The sequence below is a fragment of the Trachemys scripta genome, chromosome 3, assembly GCF_013100865.1.
Source record: "Trachemys scripta elegans isolate TJP31775 chromosome 3, CAS_Tse_1.0, whole genome shotgun sequence".
NCBI classification, from domain to species: Eukaryota; Metazoa; Chordata; order Testudines; family Emydidae; genus Trachemys; species Trachemys scripta.
The window spans coordinates 74,039,697-74,058,513 of NC_048300.1; the positions used below are offsets into that span (position 1 = coordinate 74,039,697).

The 18,817-nt window shown below is 40.3% G+C and overlaps 1 protein-coding gene across 4 annotated transcripts in view; it reads left to right on the plus strand.

Annotated features, from left to right (window-relative positions):
• Nucleotides 1–18,817, plus strand: part of B3GALNT2 (beta-1,3-N-acetylgalactosaminyltransferase 2) — a 38,243-nt gene that overhangs the window by 15,316 nt on the left and 4,110 nt on the right. For 3 of the 4 annotated variants that reach the window (XM_034765075.1, XM_034765073.1, XM_034765074.1), the window contains exons 5-9: nucleotides 2,000–2,095; nucleotides 9,095–9,205; nucleotides 9,986–10,064; nucleotides 11,999–12,182; nucleotides 14,442–14,567. In XM_034765075.1, coding sequence (XP_034620966.1) covers nucleotides 2,000–2,095; nucleotides 9,095–9,205; nucleotides 9,986–10,064; nucleotides 11,999–12,182; nucleotides 14,442–14,567 — 596 coding nt within the window. Of the gene's footprint in view, nucleotides 1–1,999; nucleotides 2,096–9,094; nucleotides 9,206–9,985; nucleotides 10,065–11,998; nucleotides 12,183–14,441; nucleotides 14,568–15,372; nucleotides 15,469–18,817 lie in introns of all 4 variants that reach the window. The other variant, XR_004645046.1, reaches the window with a different exon arrangement.

The following is an 18,817-nucleotide window of genomic DNA, read 5'->3' on the forward strand; positions in this document are numbered from 1 at the left end:
AGTGGAGAGCATACTGATTTCTTGTGGCTGGTCAAGTCTCTGGTACATTAGGATGGGTCAAATTACAGTTTTCTGCAGTCTACCTTTTAACTTTATTGGTATCTTTTTATCACAGAGAACTTGGGTCAGCTCCCACCATTTGCACCAAGCAGCTTTAGTACGATGCTGGGCATCACTCAGGAGGGCACCACTACCAGCAACCATTCATTGATTATAGGTATTTAAATTCTTTCACTCTTCTAAGATCTCTACCTGTAATATCCTTTATTGGTCCTTCTCTTTTAAGGTCCTTCTCCTTCATTGATCAAAACCTCAGTCTTTACCAGTGTTCTGTGTCCTGCCTGCTCCTAACTGTGTTGCCACCCTTTGTTTGCAGGGCGTCACAATCTTCCGCACATATCACTAAGTCATTCAGGAACAGCGTATTCTGAGGCAGCTCCCTTTGCATATTATCACTTGTCACATTCATGACAGCTGCAAACAAAAAAGGGCTCAGTGCTGATCCCTGATATGGGCCACATTTACTGAAAATTCTCTGTTGGGTAGCCCCATTTGGCTTTGACTATGGTAGTAACTCTGTCATACATATCCTGGAGAAAATGGACATATCCTTCTGGCACACCTCTCCATCTCATATTCCACCAAACTAATTCTCTTGGTACATGAGCAAACTCCTTCTCCAAGTCCACAAAGGCTATACCAAGTAGCTATCTCTTTTATCTGAACTTCTCCAGGAAGATTCATACAGCAAAAATATGGCATCAGTGATACTCCTTCCCGGCATAAATCCATACTGACCCTTCCAAATTTCAACTATTCCATGCAGTTACTTTTCAGTAATCTTCTATGTTTTCATAGCATGTGCATCAGCTTAATTGGATGATAATTAGTAGACAGTGTAATATCTCCTTTCTGTTTAAAAATGGGTACTACCAAGTTTTTACATCATTCATCTGACATTTTCTCTTTCTTAAGAATATCATTGAACAGACTTGTAAAATACATGACGCCTTCCCTTCCCATCGACTTCAGCGCATTCACTGGTACTTTATCAAGCCCAGGTGCTTTCTCCTTTCTAATTTTCCTAATGCTTCTTCCTGTGTGCAACCTGTCATGCCCTGGTTCAGCCTAAATGTTGTGAGTTCCTGTCTTGGGTTCTCCTCATTCATTTTTTTTTTTTTTTCTTCTTCAAAATAATCTCTTCAGACTTTGCTGATTGCTAATTTCTAATATAAGCAAACTCGTTCACATCTTTCATCATTTTCTTCTCTTGCCTTAGCGAGTTTCCAGCTTGTCTTTTCTCCTTCATATCCTCCTAGTAGTTATATAGCTCATCACAGGCCAGATCTGTAGTCGTTGCAAGACTTCTTTGGGCCTCCTTTTTTCCCCTCCATATACGCCATCTTATCTGCACAAGCCATTGGCCTGCCATCTTTTAAAGGTTACCTTTTTCTTCTCAATGGATTCTAATGATGCTGTTATAGTCTGATGGTATAAAGGCTTCCTAAACTCTATGATGACACGTAGATTTTATAAACTCTGTGGATTTCTCATAGGTTCGTATCAAATGCTTCCTATAACTAAGGCTATGATTTTGTCATGGAAGTCATGGAATCTGTGACTTCCGAAGACCTCAGTGATTTCAGCCTGCAGGTGTCTGGGAGCTGTAGGGTCCCGCCGGTGCCCACAACGGCTGGGAGCTGCAGGGGGTAACTTCTGCAGAGTTGTCAGTTCAGCACTTCTCAGGAGCCCTATATTCGGTGTGTATATGTATGTGGGGGAATTCAAAACAAAATATTGTTTGGTTTTAAGGGCTATTTCTGCATGAAAAATAGTTAACATTGTTTAAAACAAAAAATGTTAGGGGTTGCTTTAAGAGGTTTGTCCTTTCTATTGTGAACGAATTAAGATAATGTAGGCTAGCATTGTTTTTACAGGCCTAGTGATTTAAGAATGTAAGTTTCTTATTTTTGTTTGCCTTTCTTTATTTTGCACACAGGAAGCTCTCTTCAGTGCTCGCTTTAGCCCACCTAGCTGTGGAGTGCAAGTTAACAGATTGTGGTACAAACCTGTAGAACAGTTCATTTTGCCAGAGGTACGTGCAGTATTCAGTTAATTTCCCATGCTGATTTGATTTGTAAGACTGGCATTTACTTTTCAACTATTTATATGTTTCAGGCATTATTTATATCTGTTAGTGGCATGAGATGGTATACCCACACTACACATTCTGGAAACTAGTATCTCTTTTTAAAGCTAATGCTCTAGAGGTTTTCATTTACTGTTCACTGCCTTAAGAAATCTCTTAAAAATGATTCAGTGGTGTGGAGCTTTTGTCTCCAAATCTTGGTCTGTAGAGGAAACGCACTAAGATTCTGTGGGATAGTGTTTCCCATATAGCGGGTTATTTCCCCTTCCTTTAGGGGTGAGTACAAAGGACTATCCTGGGGGCACAGACAGATCTGTTGTTCTCTCGAGTCTCTGTTTTCATTTTGAAAACAGTAAGTCTTTATAGCTATTATGGTTGCAAAGAGAACCTTCAAAGTATGAGATGAGTGTAAACAATGCAGAAGCCTCTGCCTGAGTTTGCGAGAGCCTGAAACAGTAGCTCTGAAGTATAAACTTCCCTATTCACTTCAATGGGTACTAATTTGGATACAGATGATGGTACTTCAAATATGACTATTGTTAGTTATTTCACTGCTCTTCAAAGCATGTGAGAAAGGAGAGGAACCATCACAATGAATTACACTATATTAGTGTTTCTCAAAGTAAGGGGGAATGTGCATAAAATACTAGCCATAGGTGAGAGAGTGCACAGAAGTTGTGTAAATTAAAACACATATGCCTTTAACAACACATCTGCCAGGGTGCAAGGGGTGTGATTGGTTTCATTTTCCTGAAGTGGGGACTCAGCTTTCAAAAGTTTGGAAAACACTGCTGCGTGGGGTGGGTTGGTATTGTTAACACTATTGCTGGTTGTGAGCAGCATTAGCTAAGGTCTAAAGGCAGGGTCCTAGGTTTTGTGATCCCACTTGGGAATGGTGCCTGCAGCTTGAGATTGGGTTGTACTGTAGGGATATGGTTCCAAATGGTGCTTTTCAGGGTTGTATTGGAAGGAAGTGGTTAAACATAGTGAAAAAGAGTATGGGAAGAAAATAGAATTAACATTATTACAGTCAGGGCTTAATCCGACAGTCCTTACTCAAGTAAAACTTCTATTGATTTAAAGTGGGAATGCTGACTGGGTGACAGCTCCCTGCTGTGAGGAGCAGTTTCAGTGTGAGTTCCTAATCTCTAAATATTTCAGATATAATTGTAAAATTTGGCTTCTTTTAATTTAAATGTGTTCTTATATTGTTAAGCCAGTGCTCTAATAACTATGTCTTAAATAGAAATAGATTTCTGTCTCTGGTTTTAGGTCCTGGAAGAAATATAGTGAAGTGGTTTATATGGAAAATGTGGGAGAGAAAATGAATGCCTGAGTAAGTTAGGCATTCAGGGCCAATTTAGTCCTTGACATTATTCCACTGACTTCACAAGAGTTAATACAGGAATGAATTTGGACCTCAGTCCCCTGTGAGAGGAACTAGCAGTTGACTGGTTAGTTTATCTCAGTGTTTCTCCCCTGGGGGATCCCGACCCAAAAGGGAGTCATGGCAAGACTATTGTAGGGGGGTCATGAGAGTGGCAGCTGCTGGCCGGGCACCCAGCTCTGAAGACAGCGTTGCCGCCAGCAGCAGCGCAGAAGTAAGAGTGGAATGGTATGGGGGCGGAGGTTGTCAGCCTGAAATATTTTCAAAGCCGGGTCCCAGCAAAAAAAGTTTGAGAACCCCTGGCTTGTCTCCTTAAACTGTTTACTAGAGAGTAGCATTTTAGTGGTCTAGCTTGTCAAGTAAGCACATTTCTTGCAGTATTTTCTGTATGTAATTTAATGCTGCTTATATTTCTTCAGGGGTAAGAAATTTAATTTAAAGTGATGTGCAGCAGATGCTGTATGTTTTTAATTTTTAGAAATATTTTGCCCAACTGTATAGTGGGATGGGTTTCTGCACAACTCAAATTTTATTCCTGTAAATCTTTGTTTTTTTCCACTATATTAAATTCCCAGGCACTTGTAATTTTTTTCCTTTTATTTTCCAGCTATAAATATTAATGCATATTCAAGCTGCGACATAAATTTGTAGAAATATAGGACTGGAAGAGACCTCAAGAAGTGATCTAGTCCATCCATTAGTGTTGAGGCAGGACCAAGTAAACCTAGGCCATCCCTGACAGGTGTTTGTCTAACCTGTTCTAAAAACCTCTAATGATGGGGACTCCACAACCTCCCTTGGAAGTTTATTCTAGAGCTTAACTATCCTTATAGTTAGATATTAGGGAAAAACTTTCTATCCGAAATCTATCTTGCTGCAGATTAAGCCCATTACTACTTGTCCTATCTGCAGTGAGCGTGTAGAACGATTGATCACCATCCTCTTTATAACAGCCCTTAACATATTTAAAGACTTATAAAGTCCTCTCTCAGTCATCTTTGCTCAAGACTAAACATGCCAAGGTTTGTTTTTTTATCCCTTCCTCATAAATCAGATTTTTAACATCCTTTTATAATTGTTGTCACTCTCTTCTGGACTCTCTCCAATTTATCCACATCTTTGTTAGAGTCTGGCACCCAGAACTGGACACAGTACTGCAGCTGAGGCCTCACCAGAGCCAAGGAGTGCAGGACAGTTACCTCCCATGTCTTACATAATACACCCTAGAATGATATTAGCCATTGTTGGCTCATATTCAATTTGTGATCCATTATAACCTGCACATCCTTTTTGACAGTACTACTGCCTAGTCAGTTCCCCATGTTGTAGCTGTTCATTTGATTTTTTCCTTCCTAAATGAAATACTTTTCACTTGTCTTTATTGACGTTAATCTTGTTGAATTCACACCAGTTCTCCAATTTGTCAAAGTCATTTTACATTCGAATTCTGTCCTCCAAGGTGCTTGCAACCCCTCCCAGTTTGGTGTTATCTGCAAATTTTATAAACTAATTCTCCACAAGTCATTCATGAAATATTGAATAGTACTGGACCCAGGACAGACTTCTGCAAGTCCCCATTAGATACGTCCTCCCAGTTTGACAGTGTTTCACCGATACATTTTTTGTGTTCTGATTGAAAAAAGGTGTGAAGCATTGTTTAGAAAAGAGAGAAACTGCAAGTGCTTTTTATTGATATTTTTACTATGTTGTTGGCATTGTATATCTACAGGATGACATGATGTTTCTCGTTTGGATTGATAGGGTTTATGCTTTGTCACATAGTCTTTGTGATATTTAAGATGCTGAAGCATTGAAGACCACCCAGAAGAGATTTAATGCACATATATTGACATCCAGTTATCTGAGATCTGTTTGTAGTGAAGTGTTTAGGTGCTACAAGATTGGTACGAGACAATATCTTTCCCTACTCCTCTACATTAACAAATATTGGATTGTTCAAATTACTTCATCCGTCTTTTAACTAAAATACTGGTTTTTTGTTTTTTGTTTTTTTTGTTCTTTTTGGCTCATCCTTGTAAGAGTGAGGAAAGATGGAGGGAAATATAACTTCAGAACAAGCAGTTGGCAAGCCAGATTGTCAAAGACAGAATCAGTTGTTCATTTTCCAAATGACTGTGGAAAGAGCAAGCGAGCACAAGTCAGCAAACTACTAAGGAGGGAGGGAAGGGTTCACAGATAAGTTTTAAAGAAGCATGTATTTTTTTTTTTTTTTTTTTTTACACAGAGCTCCAGACCACTCACATGGAACTGAGACTCTGTACCATATGCAGACTGTTACTAATGAGAAATAGTCAGAACAACAAAAGGCATGGCACTGTAACATTTGGAAAGGAGTTTAACAAGATTACAGTATGTCAGTCCACCTGTTCAGTCTTCATAGTAAGTGCCAATCCTCTCCCATTGCAGAGAGGATGGACTGTAAATAGGGAGAAAACAGATGATGTGTGCTGGTAATGTTCTCCTTTCAGCATTTTTACATATGAAGTGTCCGTTAGGCAGCTTGGAATAAGAATTGCTGAAGGTTAAAGTCGTTAGTGAACTTGCTCACAAATCTCTCAAGATGTAAAGCAATAATATTTGGCACTTCTCGAACACCTTGCATTCAACGATCTCAAACTCCAATTGATTAAGTGTCTCTCGATGACCTTTTTGAAGTGGGTATAGTAAGTATTTACATATCCCCTTTTAAAGAGGAGGAAACTGAGTCACATGCAGGCTGAGTGACTTGCCCAACGGCACATGCAGTCAAATGGCAGAGCTAGAACTAGAACCCAGATTTATTGATCTCTAAGCCAAAAATTGTTACCGTGGGAAAGGGCAGCTACTAAAATACCTTGTAAATACAGATACTAGGTGAGTGCTGCTATCCAGGTTTCAAAGCCTAAGGTGATGAGGAATCCTGCTATTGACGTGAAAAAATTCTTAGTAATGGTCCACTTGTCATATTAGAATATGACAAATAATTAGAAGTAAGCAGTGTGGGGGTATTGAGAACAAAAATCAGACCAGGATGAATACTGGTTTGGTCCATGGTTCAACTATAAAATGAATTAGAAGCATCAGACGGTGGAGGATATGAGACTTTTGAAATGTGTGGCTGTGACTGAATGCCAGGCAGGCTATGGGCATAAAACTCCTATTGGTGGAGGATGTTAAAGAGCTTGAGGCAGTTGTAAGAAATCAAGCTGCACTATTTTGGATCTATCAGTAAGTGGAGACAATCCGGAGAAGAGGGGAAGGAAGGAAGGAAGGAAGAGAGTTAGGGAAAGGTCAAAGGAGAAGTAACTGGATCTGAGGCATACAGCAGCAGAGAGTTTGCAAACAGTTCTGAACGTTAAGGATCTGTCTGCATTTGTAAATAAGTTTAAAACAAGATGAGGCGTTTCTGTGCTTGAATAGCTACCTTTATGTACAGTGTGTCAGAATTTTTGCTTTAGAAGATGAGGAATTGATTTAAAGCTATATCACATATTGCTTTAAACAAAATCATTTGCTTTGGTTTAACATTCATGAAACTAATGTTAATGTATTCAGTGTGTATTCTCTCGACGAAAACAGGATTACTTAAAAAAAACTATAGAACTTTAAACTTTTATTTTTATACTGCATCCCCTCTGTCCCTTCGTAACCATCTTAGAGGCTTTCAACAGAAAATAATAGTAATATTATCTGTACCGTATATCTATATATGTAGCATTTAGCAGATCAGTTTAAAGGTGGACTGAACTGCTTTTTAAAAACTAAGTTGCACATTTAGCCTCTTAGTGATATAGGATCTTAGTTTTTTTTAAAGTGTCATACAGTTTAAATAAAAAGGAAAAAAAGACAATAATTTCCTCCTTTACAGAACTCCTCACTTAACGTTGTAGTTATGTTCCTGTGAAATGCAACTTTAAGTGAAACGATGTTAAACGAATTCAATTTCCCCATAAGAATGAATGTAAATAAGGGGGTTAGGTTTCAGGGAATTTTTTTTTTTTTTTTTTTTTTTTTGCCATACAGTATAGTACTATAGTTGGGAGGTCCCCCCGCCTTACTCCACACAGGCACAGCCCACTGGCACTGGAGACAATGAGGCAGGCAAGGAGGCTGAAGATGCTGTAGGCTAGGAGAAGCGCGTTGTGCAACAGCAGCGGCAGCTTCCCCTACTCTGCAAGCACGAGGGGCAGGGGACTCAACCCTTGGCCTGCCAATGCCACTCCTTCCCTCAACCCCCCACCCTTAACCTGCCTCTTCTTTCTCCCCCACCCTCCTTTACTCCACACACTGCGTCCTCACGCCTTCCCCCCCCCCCCCCCCGCTCCTGCCCACGGCAATCAGCTGGCTTGCAGCATTCAGGAGGGAGGGGGAGGAGCGAGGACAGAGCACGCAGGCTCCCCCTCTCTCCCTCCTGAACACCGCAAGCCAGCTGATTGCCGCGGGCAGGAGGTGGGGGGATGAGGGGGAAGGCGTTGATCCACGGGGTCTGCTGGTGGATGGGAGGCGCTGGGGGGGAGCTGATAGAGGGGCTGCCAGCTGTGAACAAAGCAGGCAGCCAAACGATGTTATAGCGAAGCATTGCACAACTTTAAATGGAGCATGTTCTGTAATTGAACAGGGATGTAAGATCAAAACATTAACCAAGAGGATGTTAAGTGGGGAGTTACTGTACTTGTATACCAAGAACTGAGGTGAGGGTTCTCTGATTCTCCTGCTACAACTCATGATACCTGTCCCGAGGGAAGAAAGGAAATTAATTCCCTGTTTCTCTCTAAGTTTTGGTGATGTCAGTGATTGTTGCGGGATCAACAGAGATCCCTAATCTCAAGTCTTGGCAGATAACTAAAAGCCTTTCAAATTTCTTATAATTATTCTGTTCGTAATATAGGTTTTTATAGTTAATTTTTAAAAATCATTTCAGTTCACCTTTAAATAAAATTTAAAGTTTTTAAACAAAAAGGGAAAAAAATCTTACATTATAGACTTCTGTTAAAGTTTAATATCATTCCTGATGTAGAAAAATAAGTTATTTGACTTAAAGGCACATTGTCTGGTTCTATTTCATAGGTGCATCATTTTATTTTTAACTGATTTTATTGCAGTGAAGTCTAAGTAAAAACATTATGCTATATTATAAAACCATCATTTCTGTAAAATTGATAGTTTTTTAATTAAAATTGTGATACTTCCATTTGATTCCACTCTCTAAAGTCTTTGTGTGTGTGTGTGTATGTATGTATAAGACCCTATTTGAATTGCAGGATGATTGTCAAAAATTTGCAGCTGAGTTGCACACAAGCCATGGAAAATTGCAGAAAAGTAATAATGGACCTTATTATTTGCAGTAATAAAGTCCATTATTTTATGCGATTTTCTGCAGTTGGCTGCCTGAGGATGAGAGCGGCTGTCAAAATTGCAGTATAAGCCGGATGTTGTGGAATCCGCAATTTCCACAATATCGCAAGTAGGGCCATGCGTGTGCATGTGTGTTTTTTTTGTTTGTTTGTTTATATATATTTTTCCTGCTAATGGTGAATTGTGGTGTACTTTCTTCACAGAGTTTTGAAGGTACTATTGTGTGGGAAAGCCAGGACCTTCAAGGCCTTGTTTCTAGGAATCTTCACAAAGTGATGGTTAATGATGGAGGAGGAGTTCTCAGAGTCTCTACGGTGTGTCATCTCTTCATACTACTTGTGTTCCAATCATCAGTTATTTTTGGTAAAAGTTTAACTTAAGATCTCGTTCTGTCCCGTTTCCCGGTGCTCCTTAGGTTTCTCTGTAAATGTCCAGTCATTTCAGGTGACTCCGTCTGGCTTCCTCTATTGGTTTAATTTTCAACTTACCCCCACCTTGGCATCCAGCCCTTTGGTGAACAAAGAAAATGGTGCCACTGACTGTATTAAAGACCTATTTTCCACTCTGCATGGAAGTAAAGTTCACCCCTTCCTTTTATGGACTTCAAAGCTAATGGGTCAAATTCACTGCAGCTGAATCTGCCAGCAGTGAATTCTGCCCAGTTACTGCAATCCTAAGATAATGAATTCTCTTTCCTTGTCACCACTTTCTGCTGATTCACAAACAGCATGCTGAGCCATTATAGTTTAACCCTTTCCTCTTAATTTCAAATCTAACTTTCTAGTATGATGAGAGGATGGAATAGAACACAGAAATTAATGCTACAATTTCCAAAGCTGCCTCTGTTTTGGAAGCCTCATGGCTGTTAATTTTAATGTCAATAGAGCACATTAATCCCTAAGGCATTTTTTAAAATCTCATCCTAAAATTATAATTAAAGTCTTAGTCTTTTACATATGCAGATATCTAAAGAAATGTACTGTACATAGTTATTCTTAGTTGTTGCATCAAGTTTTGTAGTTAGAAGGAATTAGCTCAACTTTTGCTACTGACACATTTCTCTTTTTGTAATGTTTTTAATCAATCTCTGACAGACAGGGGAAGGTTCATGGCCACATGAATTCACAGATGGTGTGGAAGGAATAGCAGGAGGCTTTATTTACACTATTCAAGGTAAGTCTGGAAAAAATGTAGTAGAGCATCTCTCTATCCTGCGATAGAACATTTAAACGACAGCTCTGACATGAATGATCGATCTGTGTCCAATATTAATTTGATTGACTAAGAAGTTCTACTTTTAGTTTATTCCTCTCTCATATAAGTCCTGTACTAAATAAAATTTTGTTGACATGCTGACATCTTTAGTTGCTCCTTACCACCCAGCTAAGCCAATTTTTATCTCTTTGCTGTCTTTTTATTAACGCAATAACCTTTTCCCCTTCTGTCCAAACAGATTTCCCTGTCCCCGTCCTTAATTCTTGTTGTCAAAAGACCAAGTTAAAGAAAAAAGTTCTACATTGGTTGCCTTTAAGAAGTCAACTTGTGCTAACAGTTACCACTTTTTCCCTATATTTAGAATAGAAAATAACTGCAGTTTATCTTGCAACACTGTGGAGCAGTTGTTGGCTAATGGTGACATTAAAGCTAAAGTGGGCTTGCTTTTCCCAGCAATGCTGTTGCCCTTTGCACCCATTTCAGCAGATTGTGTGTGAGCCTCTGGGAGCCCTTTCAAACTCTGCATGGTCTCTGGGCCACCTAGCGCTGAAGCTGGCATCTAAACTGGCACCACAGAGCAGCTGCTATAATGGAAAAACTGAGTTGGCTCTGTATTAACACTTTTGAAAAGTGAGGCTGGTTTGTCTGCCCTGGCATAAGGAAAAGCAGAAATGTATTTTTCTCAAGTAAAATAACTAACTAACTTAGTTTTAAAATGTGATTTGGGGGCACACAAACCAGCTTCAGCCTATAAAAACTTTTCAGTGAATTAAAGCTTCACTACAAGACGAAAATAAGGGAATAATAGATCCAGTTCTGGGCTTTTTCTCTGAGCTAGTAAGTGCCTGTCTACACTACTTTGCTGTGTGTAATCGGATTGTAACATGGTTGACTCCACACAACAGTTAATACAGTGTCAGACACCAAACCACATTCAAGTGCCATTTCCGTGCTGAGTAGATATGATTGAGCAGTCTAATCTCCCATACATCTGTGCAGGAGGATCTTAAAGTGCATTGAAACCCTGTGTAAAACCTGCCTCCTCCTTCTCCCACCCTTACTTCTGCGCTGCCTTCAGAACTGGATGGCTGGAGAGCAGTGGCTGTTGGCTGGGTACCCAGCTCTGAGGGCAGCGCTGCCACCAGCTGCAGCACAGAAGGAAGGGTGGCAATCCCATACCATGTCACCATTACTTCTGCGCCACTGCCTTCAGAGCTGGGCAGCCAGAGAGTGGGGGTTGCTGACTGAGGACCCAGCTCTGCAGCAGCACAGAAGTAAGGGTGGCAATACCAGACCATGCCATCCTTCCTTCTGCGCTGCTGCTGGCAGTGGCTCTGCCTTCAGAGCTGGGCACCCAGCCAGCAGCTGCTGCTCTCCAGCTGCCCAGGTCTGAAGGCAGCGCTGCTGCCAGCAGCAATGCAGAAGTAAGGTAGCAGTACTGCAACCCCCCTACAATAACCTTGCGACCCTGCCTCCCTGTAACTCGTCTTGCGGTCAGGACCTCCGACAATTACAACACAGTGAAATTTCAGATTTAAATAGCTGACATCATTAAATTTATTATTTTTAAAATCCTCTGACCGTGAAATTGACCAAAATGGACCGTGAATTTGGTATATGTACGACTCCTTCTCCCCCCGCTCCAACTTATTGTCTGCAACTTTTGCTTTTTATCATTGTAAACTTGTAAAATTAGTGTCTTCATTTTTAAAAAAGAATTGCAAAATTTCCTAAATCCAGATTTTGGCTGGATGCTTACTGATAAAATAAATACGTAAACATGCTGCTTCTAGTACAAGAAAAATATACACAGCTGTATGTAGTGTACTGCACGTGGATATTAACCGATGTGTAATTTTGGCTGTGTATGATTTCTCCTCCTTCCCATTCAGAAGGTGATGCTCTTTTACAAAGCCTTCATACTCGCCCTGAGAGGTTTGTAAACCACTTAAAAAACCTTGAAGAAGAGGATGCATTATTGAAGGAAGAAAGCAGCGCCTATGGCGATATTGTTTTTGTAGACGTTGTTGATACCTACAGAAATGTTCCAGCCAAATTACTGAACTTCTACCGATGGTAGGTGGGAAAAAAGTATTTTTTTATTAAGGATTTCCCTGGTTATTTCTGGTGCCAGATAGTCCTTGAGATGCTGTATTCTGAAAATTTACACAACATAACATAACAAAATTATTTACTCTTTTCATTGTTTTTGTTTTGTTTAGTTTTCACACTATAAGGGACAAAATTGTATTACTCCATCTGGTGATTAAAAGTGAGGGCTCGGTTTTTAGGATTGATCTTTACTGACTGAACTCCTTCCCTTCCCCACCCCAAATATCTATAAAAACAAATTTCTGCTCCACAAATCCAAATATGCAAGTTAGAGTTAAATCTTGCCCACAACCCTACCTGGGATGTTTAACAGCATGAAATCACAATCTGAAGACCAGCAGCTTAAATTTTAAATGCTGGCTGTCAGCCTGATTACAAACAGAAGGCCTGACCCAAAGCCCATGGAAGTCAACAGAAAGACTGGCACTGACCGCAGTGGGCTTTGGATCAGGACCAAAGGGTTCAACCCTGTCAAGTCCTGAGCACCCTCAATTTCCATTGCAAGGTAGATTTCAGCTTGAAGTGCTCAGTGCCTCCTGGGACCTGGGCTCTAGCACCCAAGGTGGGAGAGGCTCAGCACTCAGACCAGAAAGGCTTCCAAATAGCTTTGAGCACCCTTTGTCATCACAACAATCATGCAAGCGCTGCCTGCTACTGCCAGAGCCCTCTGTCTTGTGTGAAAATAGGGTCTAAACATGAATGACTGAAGCATCAATCCAGAACGTGAATTGAAAAAGCAATTGATAATACACGTAAACTCCTTGGAGTAAAATGTATTTTAAAGGTTTCAATTTCTTGGAGACTTTACCCATAAAAGCTGAAAAAACACAGCCTTTTATTCTAAAAATTAGGGTTTTTTTTTTATTTTAAATTCTGTTTGGTTTCAGTACATTTGCACAACGTACATGTATTGGAAGATATGAAGCTGAGTAATTATCAAAAACAAACACCAGAGAACTTTGTTCCAGTTCTAAGCTCAGTTTACAGTATATCTGGGTATTTATTACTATTATTTGTAAACAACAATCCCATTCCCAAAGGTATGTGCTTAACCTTGCGCACACACAAGTGAGTAATCCTATTGCAGGATCAAGTCCTCAATGAGTAATACAATCAGAATTGAGTCATCGAGACTTTAAAAACAGCATTGATCATTAACTGGAGAACATTTAACTGAAAAGTTCAAGCATATTTGAACATATAATTGCATATTTTTATGCATATAAATAGTCTAAGAAGATCTGTTTAGATATGTTCAGCAAATCTCCTACAACTATGCATATATATTCAAAAATATATGCTTTTACATCAGAAAAGACAATGGGCTTGGTTCTCTGTTCACACTCTTGTAAATAAGGAGTAACTATTGAAGCCACTGGAATGACTAATGTTTAACTTGGGCTGATTCTTCTCTTGTTAAATAATAACTTTAAATGCTACCTGTGGTGTTTGGTTTTTTTCAAGCCACCAAAGGAATGTGCCAAATAGTGTAGAATACACAAATGAGAAACAGAAGAACACTTCTGATTGCTAAAAGGGGAAATAAAGTTGACGTCGTCTAACTCTCTGTGGTGACTGGTTGCCCATTAGCAGAAAATCATTTCTTTTTCAGTAATAAAGGATTTAAGGAAAACAGTTTGCTCCTTAGGGGAAGTGAATATATAGGAATGTCCTTCAAAACATAGCCTATTTTTCTGGCTAAACCAAGGAATAATCTCACTCTAATTCTTTGAGTTTCTCCCTACAGTCAGCTTCTCTATCTGTAAAATAATGTATGTACCTCACAGGGATGTTAAGGATTGCCCATTTAATATTTGGAGAGTGCTTTACAGAGGGTAAGCACCAAATTATTACTAATCATTCCTTGTAAACTTTCCTAGTTGCACTACCCTTGAACCAATTGTTCTCATACAGAAGGCTAGCTGGACCATCAGCCCTTTATACAACCTCTGGCATTAATAGCTGTGATGTAGTCCTCAGCAGGAGTTCATATCCTTTTGTGGTCAGTACTGTTTTAGACAGATTCATTGCAAGTTAAACCCATCAGCTGTAAGGGATAGCAAAAATCCTACCTCAGGTTCCTTTCATATAGAAAAAACATAAAAGGAAGAGGACAAATGGCTTACCTCTCCAAGGGGTCCTTTCACTGTTTATGTTGTGGAGTTGTAATGCAGTTTAAATTTTTTTCCCAGTAAATCATCACCATTTTTCTTTTGGCAACAGGACAGTAGAATCAGCTAACTTTGATTTGTTGCTGAAGACAGATGATGACTGTTACATAAATTTGGAAGCTGTGTTCAACAGGATAATGCACGAAAAACTCGACAGGCCAAATATCTGGTGGGGCAAGTGAGTCTCAAACTCTTCTGTTTACTGGGTTTTTCATGGATCTTTTAATTTCTCCATGTCTATGGAACGTTTTACTGCTGTAAAATTCAGTTCAGCAGTCTCCTTATGGAGTCCCGCTTGTGCCCACTTCAAGTCACTAGTAAAGCTCCATAATTTCAGTCAGGGCAGGTCTGGATCCTGAGTTGCAGAAGCCAGATGATAATTGTTCTAGAATGTGCCCTTACAATAGCTAGAACTCTTTCTCCCCTCTGATACTGGGCTAGAACATGCGTTGGGTAGCACATAACATTTCTCTGTAGCATATAGGAAGTAGTAGGTAATAAATATTTCTGTGCAGAAATAAGGTGAAGTTAAAAACTGCAAGCATGTACTGACATACCGTTGTTTTGAATTTTACCTTTTTTTCAGGGCAGTATGACTTTTTCTGGTTGATTTTTTGGAAATGGGTTGTGTACCATGGGACAAAATTGGCTTTATAGTCGGGTGCCCCATGTATTCTGCAGCGTATACATGGAAAAAAAGTCAATATTACCTATTTTACTACTGATCGTGTTACCAGAAACCTCCAGCTAATGTGCTTATCCCAAACCACCCACCACATCATTCTAGTTGCCAAGAAATCCCAACTGTCCTCTATCCACAAGCTAAAATGCTAGCTTCGCCCCACTGACAGCTTTACAAGGCAGCTATGGATTGTCAATGTAAAATAATCTGTGGCACACTGAAAGTTGAGTTTACTATTGTAAAAAAGAAATACAAATTTTAACAGTGAAGTTAATTAATCCTGGGAATTGTTTACCAACAGATATGGTGAATCACTTTAAAATCTTTAATCAAGATTGGATGGCTCTCTCTGATGTAGCTCAACCAGGAGTTACAGACATGATGCAGCAATTACTGGGTAAAATTCTATGGTCTGTGTTGTTCTGGAAATCAGATTAGATTATCACATTCTCATATTTTAATGAAAATGGTTTAAAAATACCAGAATGTTCCAAGCTGCAACTCTAGTGTGCCAGGGAAACCAGGGGTCTAGGCTCAGAATTTACATTCATCTTGCAGTGGCCTTACTTATAATGGAAACTCTGTCACCCCATTAAGAACTGCAGACACACAGGACCAGATTAATCTGTGGCATTACTTCCTTGGCTTCAGTGGTAGTGTCCGCAGATATCAGTGGCAGGTTGGTCAAATGAGTTTTAAGGGTGGCTGCCCTGTGCAACTGATTCTGATCTCTTCAAGTTGTAAAAGAAGAGTAACTCCTTGAAGTCAAGGGTGTAAAAAAAAGTTTAGAATTTGGCTTTGTTATGAATTAAGATTAAAGAAAAACAGGGGGCTTTGGAGATTTTTAATGATGATAATTAGCAGGCCTACCCAGGAAAGTCTGTCTAACCTTCAAACTGAAAGAGTCAGTATCAGCTGCATAGGGTAGGTCCCATCCTTACCTTCATGTCCTGGTAACTGACAGGCTCGAAACCTCACCCAGACTTTTTTGCAAAATATCACCTTGTATGAACTCATTTAGATTCTTGCTGCTGTCTACTCCTAACTCAAACCGACTGTTGAGAGCTTTCAGCTTCTCCCAGTTACCTCTATACTGAGGCCAGTAATTTGTGTATGACTAAAACATCTTCCAAAAAGGCATGCAGTCTTGGATCTGAAGACTTGAAGAGATGGAGCCACCACTTCCCCTTAACTCTTGCTCCTTTTAGCTATGATTTGCCTATGATGACGCCTAAAAACTGCCAAGACCAAACTGTAGTCAGGCACACTGCTCAATAAAATGTGAATTGAGTGAGCTTAACAGAGTCCTCTGAAACTGAAGAAAGTATTTAAAATTGGTTACCTGAAAGATGCTATTCAGGAAGCATCCTTGACACAGGCAAAATATTAAGGATCTTCAATTCAGATTAAACTCCACTATTTGTCTGTGTTTACATAGGTTACCTAGAATCTCCTCTCCAGAAGTATACAGTCCACGCCATCTGGTGTTTAACAGGAGATGCTGTTAACACCTTAAATTACAATAATGTGACTTTAATTGGATGCGGAAATGTTAAACGCAATTTCAGGCTAATCCCTCGGCAGCATTTTTGTAAACTCTTTTTCCCCAGTGATGCTGATGTCTTGGGGGTATCATCATGTTACAGAAGCCCTACTGGACTGGAAGGTGGGGCTGATTAAAGTTATGGCTATGCTGCAGTCGGAGGCATGATTTTTAGCATGGGCTGCTATTCCCATTCTAGCATGGCTAAAAATAGCAGTGGTGTGGGCTCTCCAAGCATGCTAGAGTCTTACTTGCAGTGCTAGCCTGCGCTGCTGCATCTTCACTGCTATTTTTAGCCATGCTAGTTAGGTTAAAGCTCTGCCAACCTGTGCTGCAATCACACCTGCGATTGCAGCATGGCCATACCCTTGATATTTCCGGTGCTTGGCACTACTTGACAGAGCCGAAACGTCCTATGAATTTTCTTGAGTATCTCAGACATTTCATTTCATTATATAAGCAACCAAGTATCTGAGTTATCGTGTTCTTAAGCATTGTGTAGGAAAATAACGGAATATGCTAACGTTCAGTAAAGGCAAAATTGTAATAACCTAAAATTTTAGCAATAAATTAGAATAATTTTATTAATTCCCTATAGAGGTCTATAGCCTACATTTGGTACATGGCATTCAGATTTTCTCATGGTAGACTCCATTGTCTCTGATGGATATACAGCAAACAATCATAAATCATTAAATTGCAGTCCTGAATGCATGATGTTTGCCTTCTATCTTGCTATGGCTTGATGGCATCTAAATATACTTAAGGCTTTGCTTAGCAAAATTTATTAAGAATCACTGCTTGTTGGTAACTAGCCTAAGCAGAAAAGGTCTCAACCACTTGCAGCTGCGTACTGTTGGGTGAATATCAGTGCTTATTAAACAGAGATTGCTAACAGTGACTAGAGCCAGCCATTGTGTGGGCATGTAGTGTGATAGTTTCGTGCTCACCTCACCTCTGCCAATCCATGTCAGTCTTCAGCTGTTCAGTTCTAAGCATCCACCCCACTGCAACTGACATGCCAGTGTGTAATGGCTCTCTGGGCCATAAAAACTCACTTAGCTTTTGATTGACCTAAGCCATGTTAGGCCCTGTTTCTAAATCGTAACAGCCTGGCACAGTGACACAATTATGGCAGCTGGCTGTGATTACATCTAGGACCTGTTCATAAAAATACTTAGTTCTTATATAGCACTTTTCAACAGTGCTTTTTAAAACATTGTTTGAAGGTGGGTAAATACTATTATTCCCATGTATAGGGAATTGTGGTATTTTAAGATTGAGCAGGGAAGAAAAGACACTGGGGCCATATTAAGCCCTTTGAGGGGTTGTATTTTAAAGGACAGACCTGTGAGAGGAAGTCATCCCAGGGTGGAAGTTTGTGGTTTGAAAAAGAATGCAGGCAGCTGACTGGCTAGGGCTTGGGACCAGAGCCTAGAAGTGTGATTCAATCCAGGTTTCCCTCTCAACTGGGCCCAGGGGGATGATGGGGTTAGTAGGCCTTCATCCTAAGTATGCTGGGAGCGGGGAATAGGAACAGTCTCCCTCACAATAGGAGGGAGCTTGGCGCCTCTGACAGTATGTCGCACAGCCTGGATAGATGGGCTCAAGCTAGCATACCAGATATAGTTGTGTGGGTATTGCAGCTTGGGTGAGTAGCCTGGCTCCACTGGAGCTACACCATCCACACTGCTATTTAGCATGCTAGCTTGAGCCCTGTTTAGCCCTTAGGGTATGTCTATGCAGCAATTCAACACCTGCAGCTGACTTGGGCTTGCAGGCTGTAAGACTACGATGTAGATGTTCGGGCTTGGGTCAGAGCTTGAGCTCTGGGACCCCACCAGGGGGGAGGGTCCTGGAGCCTGAACATCTTCATAGCAATTTTGCAGCCCAAGCCTGAGTCAGCTGACACAAGCCAGCTGTGGGTGTTGCATTGCTGGGTAGACATACCCTTAGAAACCAGGAAAGCTCTCCTTTTTCACTCCCTTCCCCTTTAACTGATCTTTGAGGGAAGGGCTGAAGACAGAATCAGGAACAAGGAAGTGAACGTGGGGAAGGGGTGATTTTACTATTTTTAAACTTAGACTTCAGTTTGTATGTTTGTTAGGATTTTACCAGCAGCCTGCGGGGGAGAGTCGGGCCTGTCTGGAGAAAGGAAACCTTGGTGGATAAAACCTGTTGCTTTTTTTTCTAAAAGCACTAA